Source organism: Colletotrichum fioriniae (assembly GCF_027942845.1).
Source record: "Colletotrichum fioriniae strain IMI 355084 chromosome Unknown scaffold_3, whole genome shotgun sequence".
Classification (NCBI taxonomy): Eukaryota; Fungi; Ascomycota; class Sordariomycetes; order Glomerellales; family Glomerellaceae; genus Colletotrichum; species Colletotrichum fioriniae.
The window spans coordinates 1,273,920-1,294,045 of NW_027076839.1; the positions used below are offsets into that span (position 1 = coordinate 1,273,920).

The 20,126-nt window shown below is 53.2% G+C and overlaps 6 protein-coding genes across 6 annotated transcripts; 4 read left to right on the forward strand and 2 right to left on the reverse strand.

Annotated features, from left to right (window-relative positions):
* Positions 1–1,698: 1,698 nt before the first annotated feature.
* Positions 1,699–3,415, forward strand: N0V96_003240 (uncharacterized protein; the record flags this gene model as incomplete). Its single annotated transcript, XM_053191018.1, has 3 exons — positions 1,699–1,867; positions 1,970–2,129; positions 2,191–3,415. The coding sequence occupies 3 exons, from the start codon at positions 1,699–1,701 to the stop codon at positions 3,413–3,415; spliced, it is 1,554 nt and encodes a 517-aa protein (XP_053051443.1).
* Positions 3,416–5,662: 2,247 nt separating this feature from the next.
* On the reverse strand, positions 5,663–7,686 carry N0V96_003241 (uncharacterized protein; the record flags this gene model as incomplete). Its single annotated transcript, XM_053191019.2, has 5 exons — positions 5,663–5,943; positions 6,071–6,279; positions 6,393–6,838; positions 6,956–7,441; positions 7,537–7,686. The coding sequence occupies 5 exons, from the start codon at positions 7,684–7,686 to the stop codon at positions 5,663–5,665; spliced, it is 1,572 nt and encodes a 523-aa protein (XP_053051444.1).
* A 2,765-nt stretch (positions 7,687–10,451) lies between these two features.
* On the forward strand, positions 10,452–12,131 carry N0V96_003242 (uncharacterized protein; the record flags this gene model as incomplete). The annotated part of the gene is made up of 3 exons (XM_053191020.1): positions 10,452–10,809; positions 10,960–11,043; positions 11,194–12,131. The coding sequence occupies 3 exons, from the start codon at positions 10,452–10,454 to the stop codon at positions 12,129–12,131; spliced, it is 1,380 nt and encodes a 459-aa protein (XP_053051445.1).
* A 1,186-nt stretch (positions 12,132–13,317) lies between these two features.
* On the forward strand, positions 13,318–16,225 carry N0V96_003243 (uncharacterized protein; the record flags this gene model as incomplete). Its single annotated transcript, XM_065756776.1, is given in 2 exon segments — positions 13,318–14,133; positions 14,150–16,225. The coding sequence occupies 2 exon segments, from the start codon at positions 13,318–13,320 to the stop codon at positions 16,223–16,225; spliced, it is 2,892 nt and encodes a 963-aa protein (XP_065614543.1).
* Positions 16,226–16,586: 361 nt separating this feature from the next.
* Positions 16,587–17,595, reverse strand: N0V96_003244 (uncharacterized protein; the record flags this gene model as incomplete). The annotated part of the gene is made up of 2 exons (XM_053191022.1): positions 16,587–17,199; positions 17,255–17,595. 2 exons carry the CDS (start codon positions 17,593–17,595, stop codon positions 16,587–16,589), a joined length of 954 nt encoding a protein of 317 aa, XP_053051447.1.
* A 545-nt stretch (positions 17,596–18,140) lies between these two features.
* Positions 18,141–18,739, forward strand: N0V96_003245 (uncharacterized protein; the record flags this gene model as incomplete). Its single annotated transcript, XM_053191023.1, has 2 exons — positions 18,141–18,153; positions 18,216–18,739. 2 exons carry the CDS (start codon positions 18,141–18,143, stop codon positions 18,737–18,739), a joined length of 537 nt encoding a protein of 178 aa, XP_053051448.1.
* Positions 18,740–20,126: the final 1,387 nt, after the last annotated feature.

Sequence of the window (20,126 nt, forward strand, 5' to 3'; positions counted from 1 at the left end):
TTCACCCTTCCCACCCCCTTGAGAGTTCCCGCCTTGCATCCCACCACCAGAAATGCCATATCCTCTAGCCATGTCTCTCACTCCACCTGCCCACCCGTTTCCTTCTCTTTAGATGCCCTTTTTCTGCATCACTTTCATTCCAGTGTTCACCCTCTTGTCCCCTCGTTTCTCTCCCCCTCCTTTCGTCACCTATACGGGGTCTTTCGACTGTCACTCTCTCAAATCACGCTCACTCTCAACGCTCGCTCGCTCGCACTTGTGGCCTCGCCCTTCTTCTCAGGGTCGTCGCACTCAGCCATTCCTTTTTTTCTGTTTTTTAAACCTTGACAAAAAAAATCCCAAGCTGCGGATACCGCTCCTTTTCTTGGCTTTCCTGCTACTCGTAGTCAGGACTAACCAGCACATTCATTTCTCTTGGACCCCGTTTGGTGTGTGTGTTGATCGCATTCGTTTCTCGACTCGAACTTTTTGGGCAAATTCGTAGGAGGATCGACAAGACGAAAAGCCGAATTCGCCAACTTTTGGTATCATCGTAACGGTTTTTCAACCTCCCGCTTCCTCGCATCAAGACCTTCAGACTAGCGTCTTTACGACATCGTCTTACACCGCGCATCGCCTCGCATCCACATCTCGTGTCAATCTTTCGACGCCAACACGAATAGATCATTCAACTTGTCGTAGTAGAAACGTACTCTGTGACGGCATAAGAAAAAGAAATCGGCCATTTCGTCGCCAAAATCGCCAACTTGACTCACGGACTCTCCAGTCATCAACTACATATCGACTCGCGCATCTGTTTAAGCCGGAGAAACGCACTTACTCAACACATCCCGAATTTGGACTCTGCCGGTGGTGCTGGACATCGACGACGGAATCTCGTAAGATCTCTGTGTTGTAGCAACCTCGAATCAGCATTGCCAAGGATCGAACCCGAATTCTCTTAGACATTGCCGAGCCCGGTCGAAAACCATCGCCAACTCTCTCTCACCGAGCCACCACGGAAACCTCCACCATTGAAATCCGTCACGTGTCTAGGAACTCAACTCCCAGCCACTGGAAAGCGCAAAAGCTGACGGAAGAAAATCATCTGCAAAGATCAAACTTTTTGTCGTCATTCCGAACAGATTTGCAGGACCCTTTTGTCTCTGACATCTGACCCTGATTTCATCGTTGAAGAGTCCAAAAGAAGAAGTCACAGGTGAGTCGGGTTGCACCTGCTCCTTCCTTCCTTCCCTCCATCACCATCTTCACCGACGACCCAATCAGCGCCTCGCTTAACCCATCGCACCTTCCCTTCACTTTCTGTTGCTTCCTGCCTTGTTCCTTCCTCAGTGAATAGCAGCCCGGTCTCTATATCCCCCACGCGCGTCGCATCTCTTCTCTGCCTGAAAAACTTCCTTACCCACAACACAACACACCACACCATACCACCCACACAACACCTCGACGGGAAACTCACAAATATCGTTCGCGCAAAGCTGACCTTTTCAAAGATCTCTCATTCTCCAGCCTTCCTTTAAGAATCCAACTGGGCTTGGACTTTCTTCAGATCTTTTTCAAGACCAGCAAACGGACTTGTCTTTCAGTCGAATTTCCATACTTTGATACCCATTCAACCCTTGTATCACCTTATCTCACCTCCCCCTTCACATCTCATCATCACAACCTCTCTCTCGACAATATTCATCAACCGTCACGATGAAGTTGTCCAACACCCAGGCTCTGGCTCTCGTCAGTGCCCTCATCACCAGCGCCGAGGCTTTCTGGCGCATGGAGTGCCCTGGCCGCGTTGGCCTTGCCCGTGTCGACCCTCTCATGTCCTTTGGAGGCGCCGCTCCTCACGTTCACGCTATTCACGGTTCTGGCGGTAAGTTAATAAATCCCTTTGAGATTGGAAGCATGCGCTTGCCTTATCATCACCACGGCATCACGATTTGTTTTTTTCCATGGTTTCTAATATGAGAATCAGGCATCTCTCCTACCGCTGACTTTGGTGACCTCACCGCCAGCGACTGCACCTCCTGCCGTGTAAAGCAGGACAAGTCGGCCTACTGGCATCCGGCCCTGTACTTCCAGGACTCTGCCACTGGAGAGTTCGAGCTTGTTGATCAAGTCGGAGGACTGCTTGCGTAAGTCTCTCATTGCTCTCGAAGCAGCACACACAAAGTACTCGATACTGACTGTACCAAGGTACTACCTTCTTAATGGAAAGGATATCAAGGCATTCCCCCCTGGCTTCCGCATGATTGCTGGTGACACCAACCGCCGCAACTACACTGCTGGAGACCCTTCCAAGCCCGACCCCCAGAAGTCCGAGTGGGCTATCCTCGGCCAGACCGACCAGTCTGTTCTTCGTCAGCGTGCCATTGGCTTCAACTGCCTCAACTATGGCCGTGACCCCGAGGGCACCCTCTACCGCCACTTCCTTCCCGACAAGGCTTATCTCGACGCCAACTGCGCTAATGGCGTTCGGTTCGAGATGATGTTCCCTTCGTGCTGGAACGGAAAGGACGTCGACTCCACTGATCACAAGTCTCACATGGCTTACCCTGACCTTGTCATCGATGGTACCTGCCCTGATGGATTCGAGACCTCGACCCCCAACCTTCTGTACGAGGTCATCTGGAACACCTACGCCTTCAAGGACCGCTCTGGCCGCTTCGTGGTTGCCAACGGTGATACTCAGGGATATGGATACCACGCCGACTTCATTTCCGGCTGGGATGAGGACTTCCTCCAGTCGGCTGTCGACACCTGCACCAACCTGTCCGGTCGCATCGAGGACTGCGCCGTCTTCAGTCTCCAGGATGAGGCCGATGCTAAGCAGTGTGAGATGAAGATTCCCGACCTCGTCGCCAAGGACAACGTCACCGGTCCCGATGCTCAGCTTCCCGGAAACTGCCCGATCACCTACGCTGACGGCTCGTCCGAGGGCGGCAATGCTGACCCCGTTAGCTCCACCTCAAGCATTGCGGTTCCTACCATTCCCACTCTCACTTACAAGCCCGGCAAGACCGCTACCTCCAACCCTCTCCCTGGTGAAGTGTTCAAGGAGACTGGCAAGATTCCCTACGGCTCGTCCAGCTCTGTCTCCGAGACGGTTGCTGCTGAGGCCGTGGCCACCCCTACGCCTGAGCCTACTCCCACTCCCGAGCTCACTCCCACCCCAGTCTTTGAGCCCATCACCACTTCTACTCCGGCCAGCTCCTCGGCCCCGGGTATGTCTTGCGTGTCTACTCAGACCATTACTGCGGTCAACACCGTTTCCATCATCTGCTGGGAGGAGGACATTGTCTATGTCACCGAGTACGAGGATATCACGTCTACCCTGACTGTGACTCCCACTCCGTCTGCTTCGGCGCCTGCCATGCGCGCCAAGCGTCACCTTCACCAGCACCGTCATCACCACGTCTAGGCGATGAAAACGTGTTTTCTCAATTTCTGGAGTTGATACTCCCTCTTGTATCTGGGTGCGAAAAAAAATCAGGGTTGCGGACGTCGTTTTTAAGGGACGCCACATCGGGATGTGGCGGTCTTTTTCTCTCTATCCAGTGGAAAACCTAACCCATTGAGATGATTTGGCTTCCCATTGGTTCTCTCGCATCTTGCTCAAGAACAATATCGTTGTTGTCTGGACATTCTGAGCAGACGGACACTTTTTTTCTTCTTGGTGGTAGCTAGCAAGGTTCGGGCATGATATGGCCTGCGTCATGAGTTTACGGCAATCATTAGGAGGCAAATCATCAAGTTGAGTTGGTCCTTAAATGTTTCTTCTTTTCATGGTAGTCCGAGTGAGGCGGGCGTCGTAAGGGGGTTTGCATTTGCATCGCATTGAATGCGTCCATGTTGTAGGCGTTGTAGGTTGATGTTTGAGAGATACCTATTCGCATTAAGGTTATTCCAACGATTCCATTCATGGACACTTCCTTCCACAGGACCCCGTACCATTACGTGAGAAGCCATCGCGAAGTCCAACATCAGATCGCCTCTGCACTTTCATGGGAAGTATTCGTGAGAGAAGCCCATATTGTATAACTGATAATGCAAGCAAAAGACACAGGAAAATAAACAGTGAAATTGAACCAAATTCCTTACTACCCCTTTGCCCGGTTCATTTTATAAGAACCCAAAAATCTGCCGTCTGTACAATTTTTCCAAATGCGTTCTGGAAAAGCTGCACGTGGGCTTTATCATCACTGTTCTTTCAGTAAAGGATGGTACCTTAGGAACAAGTACCTTATTCAACACGACCCGTGGTCAACTTGGGTCGTGAGTACCTGCCATCCATGACCCGTGTCGTCTTCCCACAGAAAGAATCACCTGACTGAGGAGGGCGCGGGCCGGATATGATGGATAATAAGAAGGAGAAGGACGACCTGCCCGGGCGCCCACTTACCCATGTATATACGTGTCAAACCCCTTCCTGGCAGATTGGGATGTTTTCTCTTGAGAATTTTGAGGAAGTTGGTGGGTGACTTGTACACATCACGCGCAATCGGGTGGGGAGACGATTTGAGTCTTGCATTCGGCAAGGGCATTCTTTTTTTACATCCTTGTTCTTGGAGTGTGTCCATGGCAGTACCAAAATGATTTCCGTTAATGTCAACCTTCTTTTTGCCACCATTGAGTTTGGGTATGAGTCGCACGACACCTCGCGGTGCTTGGGTTTGGAATCAAGGCAAGCTACAGCTCTCGGTGCCTTGCATCATGGAATGAAGCTATTTTATTTGTCTCCATTATGCTCTTACTTCCAAGGTTTTTGCGCGGTATGGATACGACCTAACCTATTAGACAGCCATGATGTACCTTGTCTAACTAAGAACACTCATACCAAGGTAGGTCCTCTGGTGACGACATGAAAAGGAGCCAACACCTGAATATCACGGCCTAGTACTTTAAATCAGTCCGCAACACCTCAAGGGTGCCAAGAGGCTGAGACCCAAATCCAAGTCAGGCTTTCCAAGTAAGAGCGTACCTTCCACTCTCAGGCACGCTTAGAGGGAAGGAGGCTCGGGCATGACGCCGGTGGAGACTATGCGGGTGGCATAGGTGCGGTTGATTTGGCCACAGAAATGCTCGATTATCCGTGTTTTTTGTTCGATTATTCCATGGCATGGAGAGTTTATCACCTCGAGCACCGCAAAGTGCATGTTTGGAACAAATGTGGCCAAAGCAAACCAAGGTCGGCATCAACATTTCGGTATCACTGCGGGCCCCAACAAGACATTAAAAGAAGCCTCCGCCCAACTCTTATAGAGTCAAGGTCACTCAGACTTATGTCCATGGTCTTAACACTGGGAGGCCTTTTGGCCAACATCTAAGAGAAGCTCTTAAGATTTGTCATCACAAGTACTGAATGGGCTGTGTCGGGTAAGGCAAATCTGCCTGCCTTACCTCAAAGGTGTGTGAGACGTTTAGAACGATGGTCAGAAGCCCACGAGCAGCTTTCCTGGGTCATTCGGGAAGTTGTATAGATGGCAGGTTTCTGAGTTCTCTTAAAACAAAAATCCCACACAGGTTTCCAAGCTGGAACCTAGAAGAACAGAAAGACTGCTTGATGCAGGTGAAAAGAACCTGATCTGCTGACGGTGTATAGATATCTACAAGGGAACATAAGCCTCGGAAGCCACAAAAAACCAACGGCTCGATGGGCGAGCTTCTCTCATAGCAACTTGACAAACCCACGCCAGAGACCATCGGACGAGAAGACGCCCTCCGGGTCGAATTCGTGAGCGACAGCTTTGAGCCGACGGACATCCTCTTCCCCGTACCCGGCAAAGACCTTGTCCGCCTGCGCTGCGGACGCGTAGTTGATGTATAGGTAAGGGTGCGCGATCTCAGACTCTTGGGCGTAGGTTTCCATGCGGGAGAGGACGTTTGCCGTCATTCGTTCCACGGCTTTATCATCCTGGGCGTTGGACCAGGCTGTTGAGACGAGGAAGACTAGGGACGGAGAGTATCATATTAGCAGGATTTCGATATCATGAAATGGAGAAACATGGATGGACGCTGGAGAGAGCGCAAAAGAGATCATAAGAGATGGGAGGAAGGTATGACGGGAACCACTTACTATAGAGTGGCTCATCTTGGTTGATGCCGAGTGCGTTGCCGCCGCGTTGCTTCATTGCTTGGATGGCGGTTGTCGATAGAGGGTAGCAGATGAGGTTCGGGGCCAGACCCTCGACGGTGGAGATGGCTGACACTTCTTCTCTGAAGATTTCAAAGGCCTGAGTGAGGAGGGCGCGGGAGGGGAGAGTGCTTATTGTGCCGAAGAGGTGGCTGAGATGAAAATATCAACAATCAGCACGTTTCTTTGGGGGATCACACGCGATTGTAGACTGGCACTGCACGGCCCCCGAACTCAGAAGAGAAAGTAAAGGGAAGAGACATACCGCGTGGTGCCTAAGACGGGCGGCTGCAACGTCCCAGTCAGATTCGCCATGGACCCCAACCTCGCAGTCCTGGTCGTCGAGGGGACACTCCGAATAGCGCTAAAGACCTCCGGCTCCAGGACCGCTGGGTTCGCGTACCACTCCGACCCCATGAGCGAGAAGGCCCCCGAGGCCTGGTTGAACATGTAATAAAAGTCATAAGCCATGTCTTTATCGGCAGTGAGTTGGGGATTCGTGAAGAGGTCGTAGATGGCGTCGAGGGCACTCTCGGTCTGGTTTACCGAGGTGTACGTTGCGCGGTGGCTGGAGACGGCGTCTTGGGGGAAGACGCGGACGGTGAAGGTTGTGACGATGGCGAAGTTATTGCTGCCGCCGCGGAGGGCGAAGTAGAGGTCCGGGTTGCGGGTTTCTGAGGCTGCTGTGATTGTGCCGTTGGCGAGGACGACCTTTGGATGGAACAATGCATTAGTGAAGTTCTTGTTTTCGCGGATGCGGATATACGATAATAGAATAGTTCTGAAGGATATTCAGGTACGGGTAGATGGGCGCTGTGTTCAACTCACCTCGTACTCGTAGACATTATCCAAAGCCCATCCATACCGACTCGAGAAAGGCGACGTTCCTCCGCCCAGCGTGAACCCGCCAATACCAACAGTCGCGGACCGTCCGCCCACGTACGAGAGCTTTCTCCCCTCGAGAGCTTGGTAGACCTGAATCACCGTCGCACCACCACCAACTCTAGCACGCGTGGGCGTCTCCGTTCCGTTGCCGACGACTTCAACCGAGTTCATACGGTCGAGGTCGATAGTAACGCCGGCAATGGAGTTGGAGTCGCCCGCGTTGCGCGAGTGGCCGCCGCCCTTGACGGCAAAGTGGCACCAGCTATCGACGAGTGTTTTGAGAATGAGAGAGACGTCGGACGCGGTGGTGGGTTCGACGCGGCACGCTGGGCGGACTTTTTGCTGCTTGGCGTCCCAGATAGCAAAGGTTGTATCGTTCTCTGGGTAGTGGAAGCGTGAGGGAGGGAATGTGGCAGAGAGCTGAGCACACTGGATTGGCGGAAGAGAGGAATTCTTAGCTTCATATGCCTTGTATGGAAGACCGAAAAAAAAAGGCCCAAGGAGGAGAGATTTGGAAAGCTTACGGCTTGTACGCAGGATGCCGAGACTGGTTCAGCCAACTGGCTTCTTCTTAGATGCCAGTCGACTGACATCTCGGCTTCTGTAGCTGGTACGCCGATGGCGGCGGCGGCCCCGGCTAGGAGGCAAGAGGTGAGAAGGCCGGTAGAGTGCATCTTCGCGACTTGGAGACTTTGCGAACAGAGAAACGATACATGGTGATGGTTGTCTATAGGTTTTATACTCCTCCTAATGCAGAACCGCCTTTAATGTGGAGCGTATATCTTGAATCTTGACTTGGAAATGTTTGCACCACATGGAAACCTCCTCCAAGACGACATCTTGCGATTGCTGATGATGTTCGGCGGTATGGAGATTATGTCGTTTGCTGACACAGGATCCTCGGAGATTGAAATGACATATCTATGCTTGGCCTCGTGGTATTCAGGAAGAAGAAAGCAAAGCGATGACTGAGCTAAACTTGGCAGGTAGCATTGGCTATGGAGGTGACTAGACGCAAGATACAATCATCAATTCAAGGGGTGACACCACCGCCCGCGGGCATATTTACCTTTGCAACATAATTTTGTGGCGGAAGAATCCAAACGTGGACTTCCTCGGTCTTGGCTTGAGTCCGGCAATTGGTTCAAGACTTGTTCTACAGCAGACGACTTTTAGTCTTCGGTCCGATTGCTGCTCATTCGTCACCTAAATACCCATACTCGCTCAGGCTTAGGTAGTGTATCCGCAACTATGCTACCTTCCCGCGTTGGGGGTAAGGAGTGACTTCCGGACAGATAGATTTGCAGTCAAAGTACGTCATCTTGAACCTGTGTTTTTGCTTGATGTGTAAGAGCACATGATTTGCTGGGACAGATGTTGATGAATGGTTGAATCTCCCAAGATGACCATCTGGACCTAAAATCCTGTGGTATTACAACATGGAGAAAGAGGGACAACATCTCAATCACAAGTCAGACGGCCCCTTCATGTGTCAGGTGAAAGGGGAATGAAGAGCCATTCACCAACATGAACTGGTAACCTGAGAGCAAACTAGACAACAACAAATGCTTCTTTCTCAGAAAACCGCATCTCAGCCGCTGTGGTTACTAAAACAAGGTCACTTAGGAGTACCGTATCTGAGCTGTCATGTTCGTTGAATCTCTTGCTTAATACCGGGCTCGAACTTGCGCTTCCACCTACCACTTACAGCATCCTCGGCGCAGAGAGTCGCTTCATATTATTGTAGAAGCAAATAGGAGCCTTGTCGCGGGTGATGAAATCATCTAGATGATCCACCTCCGGGCTTAGCAACCCTTGGAATTAAGCTACGGTGGAGGACCCGGGAGATCGGCGAGTGAAAGGAAATCTAAGAGGGACTAGTTGTCAGCAGTATGTAAAAAGTGTTAGGCAGAACGATTGAGTAAATATGTGGCGCCGTAACATGTCACAATCTAAGCATGTCTGGAGTTATCAATAAGTCCGGCTGTCGATGACACCCCCGCTTGCTGACAAGAAAGTTGTGGCCCTTGGCGTTCATAATGCTTGTCTTACCTCCGACGTCGTTCTCTGTATTATGAGTACACACGTTTATAAATAAAAGAATCAAAGCCTCTACTTTTTTTTACAAACAGAAATAACTGTTTTGTATCGCCTGGCAGTCGGTAGGTCAAAAGATGAATACTTTCCCCCTCAAAAATCCACCTCATCAATGCCAGAATTACCTGGAATCGGTTTGACAGGTTGCTCCGACTAGTAACAAATCTTCGTAGATTTTAGAAGTAAGGAATATTACTGGACCATCATCCGAGTCTCTGAACAAGACGTTATTGAGCCAATTCCTCCCAATCTGTGAGGCGAGGCAGGAACACCATGACAGGGGAAGTTCACCGAAGCATTTGTCTCTCAGTCTGTTTATTCGGAAACAATTTCCAGGTGATTGCAACAAACAATCAACATCACCATACCCGTCTGCGGATCTCGACTGATATGAGGGGTGGCTGACAGTAGCGACTCCAGGCAAAACCAGGCGAGGCAAAGACACGCCGAGGTCGCCTAACAACGTGCTCCTAGAAGCTGCATGCCACCATGCCCCAACAAACACAACCCCGCCATCGTGGGCTGGCCCGAGGATTCCGTACCTGGCTGGGATTCTCCAACATTGGACGAACAGGCGGAATTGACCCCTTGTCGTTGGACGACTGTCAAAAGGATTTGAGCTTTCCCCTCATTTTGTCATGCACGCGGCCCCATCTTTCCTCGGACGGCGATCCTCCGCGCATCTGGGGCATCGCCGTTGATGGCGTCGTATTTCTCCTGGATGTGACGGTGGCAGCCCACCAACAATTGAAGAGTATTTTGTTTCTTTTGAGGTTCCCCTCACGGCCTAGTCAAGGAACCCGGATTCGTGAGGAGTCGTTGAGGTTTTCCGTGTCGCTACAAACTGCGGGTTGACCAGCATGTTTCGTCTGATCACTTTGGATCATCCACCTTCCCCAGTAACCTTACACAACGGATCCAGGATTCTGGAATTACCGGTCCAAGATGCGTCGTGAGCGAACGGCGATCAGCGCTGTCACCTCATTCTTGGCCACCGCGTGGCCGTCCGCCCTTGCCCAGCAATGGGACTGGGATGAACTTGGGGTATGTTGCATTTTCCCACTTTGCGTTCGGTGCTACTGAGGGGTTCTCGGATGGGATGATGGTGGGTATGTTGAAGTTGGCAGATCATGCTGCATGCATCTTGAGTGTTTTCCTCCAGCCTATATGAACCCTCGAAGCCACTTTCGGGTTCCTTCTTTCTCATCCCGCCGGCTCAGCTATCCTCCAGCCCATCTTGTAAATCTTTGGGAGAAGTGAAGCTCTGTAGCGAGGGTCGTGATAACTGAAAAAACCTCGGTACCAGACTTGCCACAAGCCGGAACCTCTTGACATCTTCGCAATGCGCTCGGCCATCCTCGCCGCCGTAGGCCTGTCTTCCACGGCCGCAGCCCTCGTCAGCCGCGACGGCAAGACCGGCCGTCTTCCCGCGCTGGGATGGAATTCGTGGAACGAGTACGGGTGCGATATCAACGAGACGGTGTTCCTCACCGTCGCGCAACACATTGTCGACTTGGGACTGAAGGATCTGGGGTATGAGTACGTCAACATTGACGACTGCTGGAGCGACAAGGAACTGCGGAGGGATAACGTCACCAAGGAGATTGTTGTCGACAAGGTGAAGTTTCCGCAGGGGATCAAGCATACGGTGGACAAGATCCATGAGTTGGGGTTGAAGGTTGGGATCTATAGTGATGCTGGTGAGTTGGACTCTTGCCGTCTTTGGTGGTGTTGAGGATGCCAAGTTGCGCGAGAGCTGCGTGAAGGGCGTTGGTCGTGGCCCATGTTGCGAGAATGCTGGATGCTCTAGTGTTTGGTCTTGCGACGACGTTCTGACGCAACTTTCACAGGAACTTCTACCTGCGGCGGTTTCGAGGGATCGCTAGGCTACGAAGAAATCGATGCCGCGACGTTTGCAAAATGGGGTATCGACTGTAAGTTCCATCACCGTTCGCCGTTCCACCCTCCCTGCGTCAACGTCATCCCTCAACTTGACCCCCTCCAAACCCTTCCCCTGTCCCCTAGACTCATCGCAAAACACGTTATCGGATCAACGTTCTGATAGGCATCCACTTTCTCCTCAGACCTAAAGTATGACAACTGCAATGTCCCGAAAGAATGGTTCGACGACTGGAAATACGTCCCCGAACTCTGGCTCGGCGGGCCACCCAACGAAGACCAAGACAACGGTGACCCTGTCAACTCCAAGACGGGCCTCCCCGCGCCCGCAGGCTACGACTGGTCAACTTCCTTGACGGCAGAACGCTATCGCATCATGCGCGACGCCCTCCTCGCCCAGGACAGGACGATCCAGTACTCCCTCTGCGCCTGGGGCCACGCCCACGTCGAGGCCTGGGGCAACGAGACAGGCCACAGCTGGCGCATGTGGGGCGACATTTACCCGGAGTGGTACGGCCAGCACCAGTGGTCCTGGGGTCTGATGCCTATTCTCAATCACGCTGCCTTCTGGAGCGGTCCCGACGTGAACGGGTTCTGGGGCCACGGGGACTGGGATATGCTCGAGGTGGGCAACGGGAACCTGACGCTGCAGGAGAGCAGGAGCCACTTTGCATTTTGGGCTGCGTTGAAGAGCCCGCTGATTATCGGGACCAAGTTGGAAGGTATTCAGCCAGAGATTTTGCAGATCTTGTCGACGAAGGAGCTGGTGAAATTCAATCAGGATCCGGAGTTCGGGGCCGCGGCGCAGCCGTATAAGTGGGGCGTGAACCCGGACGGAGCGTGGAACATTACGCACCCTGCCGAGTTCTGGTCCGGGGCTTCGGTGGAGGGAACGCACGTGTTTGTGCTGAACACGCTGAGCGGCACCGAGAAGAAGACGGTCGCGTTCAAGGATGTTCCTGGCCTGAAGGCCGGGAAGAAGTATGTTGTGCACGACATGTGGACTGGCAAGGATCTCGGGGTGTTTGAGGACGAGTACGTCGTGGAATTGGAGAGTCACGATACGGCTGCGTTGAGGATCAATGAAGTCAAGTGCGTCAAGAGGGCGGCACGGGGATGGTGATGGAAGAAAAGGGATCCGGCCCGAGGGCAGAGGAATGCGTTGGTCACTCGAGTCTTGGGTGGGTTCAAGAGTCTATTGGGTCCTGGATGCAAGGGGCAAATAGGATGTCAATTGCGATGGCTCTGCAGACAAGAAACGGCACTCGCATTATGCGAAATCCTGAAGTAAGAAAAGCTGGATGATTTATGTTCAGCGCCATAGGGAATTAGGAAACCATCCAACATGAAAAACCTTTCCACGAAAATAATCAGAAGTGCAACGGTGTTATGTACGACCTTGTTTACCTCCGCCGATAGCACGCAATCTCATCTCGCATTTGATTAAACCCGCCGCCCAGCTCTCCGCCTCGCACATACCAGCAGCCCACGAAGCTATTCCCAAAACTCACGCGTCGCCACCCCGCCGACCCAGCAAATTCATATTACCTCACGTTCCCGCAGCACCGCCCCTCTGCTGATCGTTCGGCTTCTAGCCCTACTCTGCGTGTACGGTAGACTCGGATGGGTGACTAGTCGAAGATGACGACCTGAGCACCCGAGGCGGTCTTTCCCTCCTCCCTTCCATTGGAATGCATTCCCCAGGACGACGGGATGACAACGCATTCCCGGTGGCTAGATTAGACTGAGACCTCAACCCACAACTCGATTACCCTTTCCAAACAGAAATCCAAACATGGCTACAGTCATCATCACGGATGGCGGTTGGTTAGTCTGGGCAGCGAAGGGACCCTTTGAGGTGAGGTATGCCGCCAGCCATTTCCATTTTGTGAGGCGTAAATCCGTGTCATCCATCTTTCCTTCGTCCTCGTGATTCACCTCCTATCTGTGTTGAATTTTCTCTCTTTCGCTCTGTACGACTGTTCCTACTATTCTGGATTTGGTTCTCATTCTTTCCTACACTTGTTTACACACCACCTTTTGCCAGAAGTTCTCACCAGACCGTTTTCCTTTCCATCTTTCCAAACTCTTCCTAATCTAATCTGTAATACGAATACTTGGAGAGTTACACAGAAGACGAAAGAAGGGGGGAAGCCAACTGTGAATACCGAGAACACACTCACGCCATGAGAGACCCGATTCCTGGCCAGTGATCTCATCACCTACAATCCCTCAGTCAACCATTAGATCTCGCCTGAAGACACCAAACCCACCAAACCATATCACGACATCACAATCTCTCCCCGGTGATGTCGAGCCTGCTACTCCGCGTCCGCGAGGAGGTAGACGGAGCAGGAGGCGGAAGCGGCGGCGGCATGACCCTACCACTCGTCCTCGCCATCGCCATAGGAGGCGGCGTCCTCCTCTTCATATGCCTCGCCTTCTTCCTCATCGCTTTAGCAGGCCGCCGCCACCGAGCCCGCACCCGAGACCGATCGACGACGCCCAGGACGAGACTCGACCTCGACTCGGACGGCGGCTCGATCCGCACGCCCAGCCCGCGTCCGCGGCGCCTCACGAAGCCGAAGCCGGGCGAGCCGTACGCTGACATGGTCGAGGTCCAGGGGAAGAAGCAGCCTTCCCACCGCTCGCTCTCGTCCATCATCAGCGTGCCCAGGAGCAAGAGCTGGAGCGTTTTCAGCAGCACGCCCTCGGAGGGTGCTGGTGGGCAGCAGCGCGGAGGACACCTGAGGAGGAATAACAGCTGGATCGACGAGGATGCGATTCACGGGCCCAGAGTGCAGAGCGATGGTCGGCGGCTGAGCATTCGCGACAGCTTCATCCTCCGCACGCCGACGTTACCGGATCTGTTTGGGCACAAGGGTGAGGGGGATGGACATTTCGACGACGATTTTGCGAATTACTCCATCGAACAGCCTCGGCCGGTCAGCATGCCGGCACAGCGTGGCCAGCCTTTGCGGATGCCGTTGCCGAGGACGGCATCATATGAGCTGGCTGAGAAGCTGGCGGCTGCAGCGAGGGGGCGGACCGCCCGTGCTTCCGAGCCCACAGGGACCCGTAACTCGACCGGTGCCGTTGCAGCGGCTGCGGCACAAGACGACGGAGTCTGACCTGGCTGAGATCTTGCGTTCCACGGAGGAGAGATTGCAGCTCGGGACACCAACCAACAGCCGGCCGGCCACACGACAGAGGGCTGCATCGGCATCAGCTGGATCCAGCGTCAAGACCCCGCGTGGGTCGCCGACAAAGTCGCAGTCTCCCATTAAGGCCCAGTCACCGATCAAGATCCCGTCACCAGTCAAGAACCAGTCGCCCGTCCGATCACGATCTCCAGAAAAGACTCAAGTGTTGTCGCACGTTGGCCAGGCTTTGGACCTCAACGCCCAGCGAGCTCGAACACCCAGCCCGTCGAAGCGAATGATTGTCCCAATGCTTGTTCAGACTCCCAAGCACCACAACAGGACCACTTCGCAGTCTTCAGCTGTCTCAGATGCAGATAGCTTGTTTGGTGAAACGACACCGGAAGTTGAGCATATCTTGCCAACAGGACTATCAAGCCCCAGCAGACGATCCGAGCACGAGTCGCCGACCAAGCCTACCGACAACGGCGAATCGATAGAATCCCCTGGAAGCGATGCCTCATCGTCTCTATCAACCTTGTATAGTGTTAATGAACCCGAAGATGATAGCAAGACCGGCGGCACGGGGCACTTAGAGGGTACCCCTCGCGGCAGGAAACTCAAGAGCCTTGTCATCGATACTCAGATTTGCGACCCGTTCATCACGCCTGGCCCGCCAGAAGTGCCTCCGAGGAGTCCCAAACGCCAGTCTTCCAGCTTGCCGCCTCTCCGACGCCTGACGCCATCCGAAGAGGATATCCTGAACCGAACACCTACGAAAACGACACCTGTTGCCAACTCTCCCGTGCCGAGGCCGCTGGATGTCATCAAGCGCAGCAGCACGGCAGATCAGCTCCAGACACGGTACTCCATCATGATGCAACCATCCGACCTAGCGGCATCGCCCGAGACCATACGCCCCAAGAGCGTCATGTCGATGAAGCCCGTCTTCCTCGTATCAAGTAACAGCGTTGTGAGCATGAGGGCCAGCCCTGGCACGTCTCCGGAGGATAATGGTAGCCGGCCAGCTATGCCGAATAACAGGTTAACATTCGGCCCAAAGGCACCGGTCTTCCCACCGCCCTTAGCCTTGAAAGCTGGCCCGGGATCGCCAAACCGAGAGGTCTTGACAATAGGTAGCCCGGGCGGGAAAATGTCGGCATCACGCGGCAGCCCTTCCCCTCAAAGTCGTGTTGGTCGTCAATCGACCGACTCGACCACATCTCCCGTTCCTAGCTCGCCGACTCGGAGACCGCTACCGAGCCCCGACCTGTCAAGGGGAGGATCTCCGACACCAAGACGATACAAGCGTGGGATGGCTAGCCCGATTCGTGACCGCGCGTTGTCCAGACAGCCGACGCCCAGAGAATCCCGCGTCGAGCGTGTCCTCTCGAGTTCTGATTGCCCTTCCATCGTGCTGAAGCCGTCCAGCTCACCTAAGCGGAACTCCTACCATCGCGACTTCGCAGTAATGGGACTTCAGTCAACCGTGGCTCAGCTTCGACGTATGAACAGCCAAATGAGCACCTTCAGCGCCGGTTCATCTATTTCGGATCCGGACAGTCCGACACTACCAAATTTGAGAGGAGGCGGATTCAGTCCCGACAGGAGCAACAGCCGGGTAAGCAAGATGGGTCGACAAAACTACTTGTCCCTGGGCACGAGTCCAGGCTCAGCGAAGCGGACTAAGTCCATCAAATCAGCTAGAAACTCAATCGCCGTGCTGAAGAGCCGACCAGGGGGAAACAAGCATCTCGATTCGCTACGCGCTGCAGTTGAAGAGAAGGAAAATGAGAGAAGAAACGGTTCTCTGATTCGAGGTCCCCGGCCGCTCAACCCGACACCTCGGAGCGCTGGACGAGGGTTGGCTAGAGACAGCGTGGTGACGGTGGAAAGTCCCACCCGGAGAAGAATCTCCAACAATGATAGAGAAGACCAGAAGCATGTGGAGAGGCCGATCAAGCACCAAGACAGCGGTACCAGCTTGGGCGCATACGGGAAAGATGACTACCTGCTAAGCTCCCCAGACAGCCTCACTGCGGGGGCCGAGAGACAGAGCCCAAACATGAGGGTTTGAGTTCTCGAGTCTGGTGAATTTTCCTTTGTCCCATAGTGATCTATATCGATTGAGGGGTGTTGCGTTCAGCGACGGTTAGCGAGTACTTTCTTCAGGGTTGAATATTTCTAAGCTGAGCACGGCGTCATTGTAATATCTAGGCAGTAGGCCATTAGCAAGATTCAGATACAACCATCACTCAAATCAACGAACCATACCACAAAAATAAGCCAAATTCCCTTCAAACCGAACGGTGACAGTTGATTGCGATTCTATGCGAAGAAAAAGAATGGTATTCTTACGTCGGTTTAATGAGCCCGAGTCCTATCCATGGTATCAAGTCGTTCCTCGTCAATTCCCAAGCCTCATTCGCGGTTCGCACTTATGACTCGTCGACGCGCGGGCGCTTATTGCCCGGGTCATCGTGACCATTGACGCCGTTGTTGGCCTCGTCGTGACCGCGAACCCGACCTGCTCCCTCTCCCAGCTGACCACCGTCCTCCTCCTCGTCCTCGTTGCCATTCTGACCGATCCAGTTACCGTCGGCGTCGAAGTGCTCGTGGACGTTCTCAGCCGTAATCCAGCCTCCACTTCCAGGGAAGGCAGGAGGCAAGCCTCCATCGGCGGCGCCGTAGAGAACTCCTTCGTATCCCTCGACTGGCTCGTGCTCGCCCTCGAAAATGATGCGGCCGTCGTCTTCCTCATCATCTTCGTCGACGGGATCGGGGTGAAGATCTGAGCAGGCTGAGATCGCATCGTAGAACTTCTGGATATCGGCCTGGGCGCCAGCAGTGACCGCAGGGACGAGAGTCAGATCGATCGTATCGAAGTCATCGTCGCCGTCACCGCCGTCGGCAAGCTGTAGCTGCATCCAGATAGCCTGGAGAGGGGTACCTTCGGAGATGGATCCGACCGACTTCACGGCGTGAATTGAGATGGAGGGATAGGGGATCTGAACGCCAGCACCTTGGGTCGCAGAGAAGATAGTAAAGGTCCTATGGCGCGAATCAGTATAAGGTAACGCGAGTGTCGGTGTGTAGCGAAACATACTCTGAAGAGACAAATACGGAGACATGCTGCTCCACATGCTCCTCTGTGGTCTCCTTCAAAGTCGTGCCATCGGGAGCAGAGACAGTAGTCGAGACATCAGCCGGGAAAATAGCCAAGCTGCCCTTTTGCGACGCCGGGATCCATGCCTTGGCACCCTCGAGATGGAAATGAAGAACGGGCTTTCCTCCAAAGAAGCTTGCAGGAGTAGCCGACTGATGCTCCTCAATTGGAGTAAAGTCCTCCAGCGAGGGAGGAGAGCGAATGGTTGTGGGCAGCATGTTGATGATGTGTAAGAGATCCTTGAAAGGACTCTGCTTGGGCTGACCCGTGAGACCCTTCATGGTGGGGTGCTTGCCTTGAAGCTGGAGAAAGTGAAGCTCTTATCGCTATCACCACGTGATGATATTGATAAAGGGAGTGACATTCAGGAACCCTAAGGTACCTGGTACCATGTGGAAGGTGGGGTCTGAGGTAATCGGGGTGGTCGGGTTGTCAGGTGACTGATCATTGGTCAGCAGGGTTAGGCCGATCCACACGCCCCACTAACCTGGAAGGTAAGGTACAACGCTCGGTGGGGTCTGAGCTCTCCACCGACATTCTCCCAGAGTCCGATCGCACTCCGTTGCCTCGGACAGCTACGCATTCGCATCGCACCTCTTTCCAAGGCGTAGACCTGACGAATCCCCCTCAACTGGCGCAAACACAAATAACCAAATAACCTGCACCCACGCTCTTGATCGGCCTATCTGGGTATCAGGAAATTCTAAAGAGAACTATTGCTACCCTAAACAAGCTTGTATGACCCTCAAAACGGCTCATATAGTCCTGTTCCACCCTCATTTGCACACTGACACCTACGTACTCAAGGCAAGACTAGCTACCCACCATGTATAGCAACCGTACGTACCATTCCTCTCCCCATGTGCCTTTCCGTAGCTCTAGTTACTAATCATCACGATAGGCTCCCATCCGCTCCTCGAGCAGGTCCCCTTGACCGTCTCTCCGTTCATCTCCCTCCCCACCGCTACAACACTCTCCTACAACTATAAGGCTATGCCCTCAGCCCTGCCTCCCTCAGCCACAGGCGTGCCAGCCGCCGTCACCGAGGATGCAGCAGCCGGGGACGCCTCCGCAAATAAGCCCAAGTATGTGATCTCGCAGTCGGGACACGCAGCACATCCGGACGATATTATCGCCTCTTGTCGCGCGCTACAAGCACACATCACAAAGATGCAGGAGGACGCCGAGCGTGACTTGCGGGACCTCGAGACCAGGATAAAAGAGCGAGAGCTGGCTGAGAAGAGAAGGGTTGCGCCCGGCTGGCTAGACAGTGAAGCCCGGATCCTCGAGCCGGAGAAGGTGGGCGGTCCATCTGAGGAGGAGGATGGGCATCAGACATCAGCTGTAGCGGGGACCAGTGAGATGCCGTTGAATGACCAAGGCGCGGAGCTAGACCGAGTGTTTGGCGGGTTGAGCATGAAGTGACTTTCCTTCGGATGACTGAGATCTCTTATTTTATTCACCAGCGTCGCGCATCAAGGCCGGGACGGCCTCATCTCTTGATCTCTTTTTCACAACCAACTTTTCGTTGTCACGACCGGTTTTGGCCAAAATAGCAAACCATACGCATGGGGGACATTGGACAATGCTTTGGCTACCGAAGCTGCAATCCATAGTCGCTTGCGCGAGCCTGATCGAAAGCCAAGGCAAGCCGGCCAGCCTGAGTTGAGAGGGATCCTCTCAATGCTTGAACAAAGTGGGCAATCTACTACATGGATTGGAAGGGAATAGTATGGAAGGGGTCCAGCTGTACACAATCTAGGTTGTTTTCAAGAGGCGAGAGCAATGTGCAAGTAGCATATCTTCCTACGATGTACCCCGAAGGATACTCCACAAGCTGGCTGGACTCACGGAGAATGACCTTCTTTCAATTCACAAGAGCAAAAATGCTCCGTCGTAAGCGGCCAAATCTGTCTTCTTGACATGAGTACATATACTGCCTCATAACCAAACCACCAGACCACATCATCCACATGTCCAAACCACCGTCCTCATCCTCAAGGCTATGCCTCGGTGTTTCCAAAAGAGAAGTAGGCGAGTATCGGAAGGCTGGATACCAGTAGCACTCAACGTCTAAGCCAAATGTTCTAAATTACGCAACAATATGATATCGGGGTTCCTTGCCAAGTCTGGAAAGCTAAACCGAATCACCTGAGGTTGTAGTTCGCCTTACAGCCTTGCCCCACGGGGCATTCCTTGGTCCTGATTGGGGCTGTACTTGTCTAAGGTTCATTCATATTTCATGTTCGCATGAGCTTTAGTCGTCAAGTTGTGTCACGTCTACTCAGCCGGCGATCGGGAGATGATGGTCCGATGGAAGCGCGTTCAGCAGCTTGCTTGACCTAGGTACACAGGACAGTGCTCTGTGAAGCTGATGTGCCAACCAGATGTCCTAACCTAATGCTTGAACAGATATCGAGCCGGCGCAACCGCTCTACAGATATACTAGCGTAGGAACAAGTTCGGAATAGAAGACGTGATTAGCGGAACCATCTTCGCTAGTTGTACGTCACCTGTGACCGAGAATAGGGCATGAAAGTCAGTTGAGCGGCCTCTCAATTTTGTTCGCTGATATCAATGTTGAGAATAACGCAACCATTTGGTAAAAGCAAGGGCAGATGGCAGGCACAGGTCGCATTTTGATCTTCACTTATTCAGTTCTGCCTTACTTCTGTATCCGTAGTCACTCGATTCCTTTTTCGAGAGCCTAGATGAACTCCATCCGAACATGATGCGTACGTTCGACACACCCCTCAACACCACGCTTGGCAAGTGGCATGGCCTTCTATGGGATCGCCAGGTTTGCTATGCC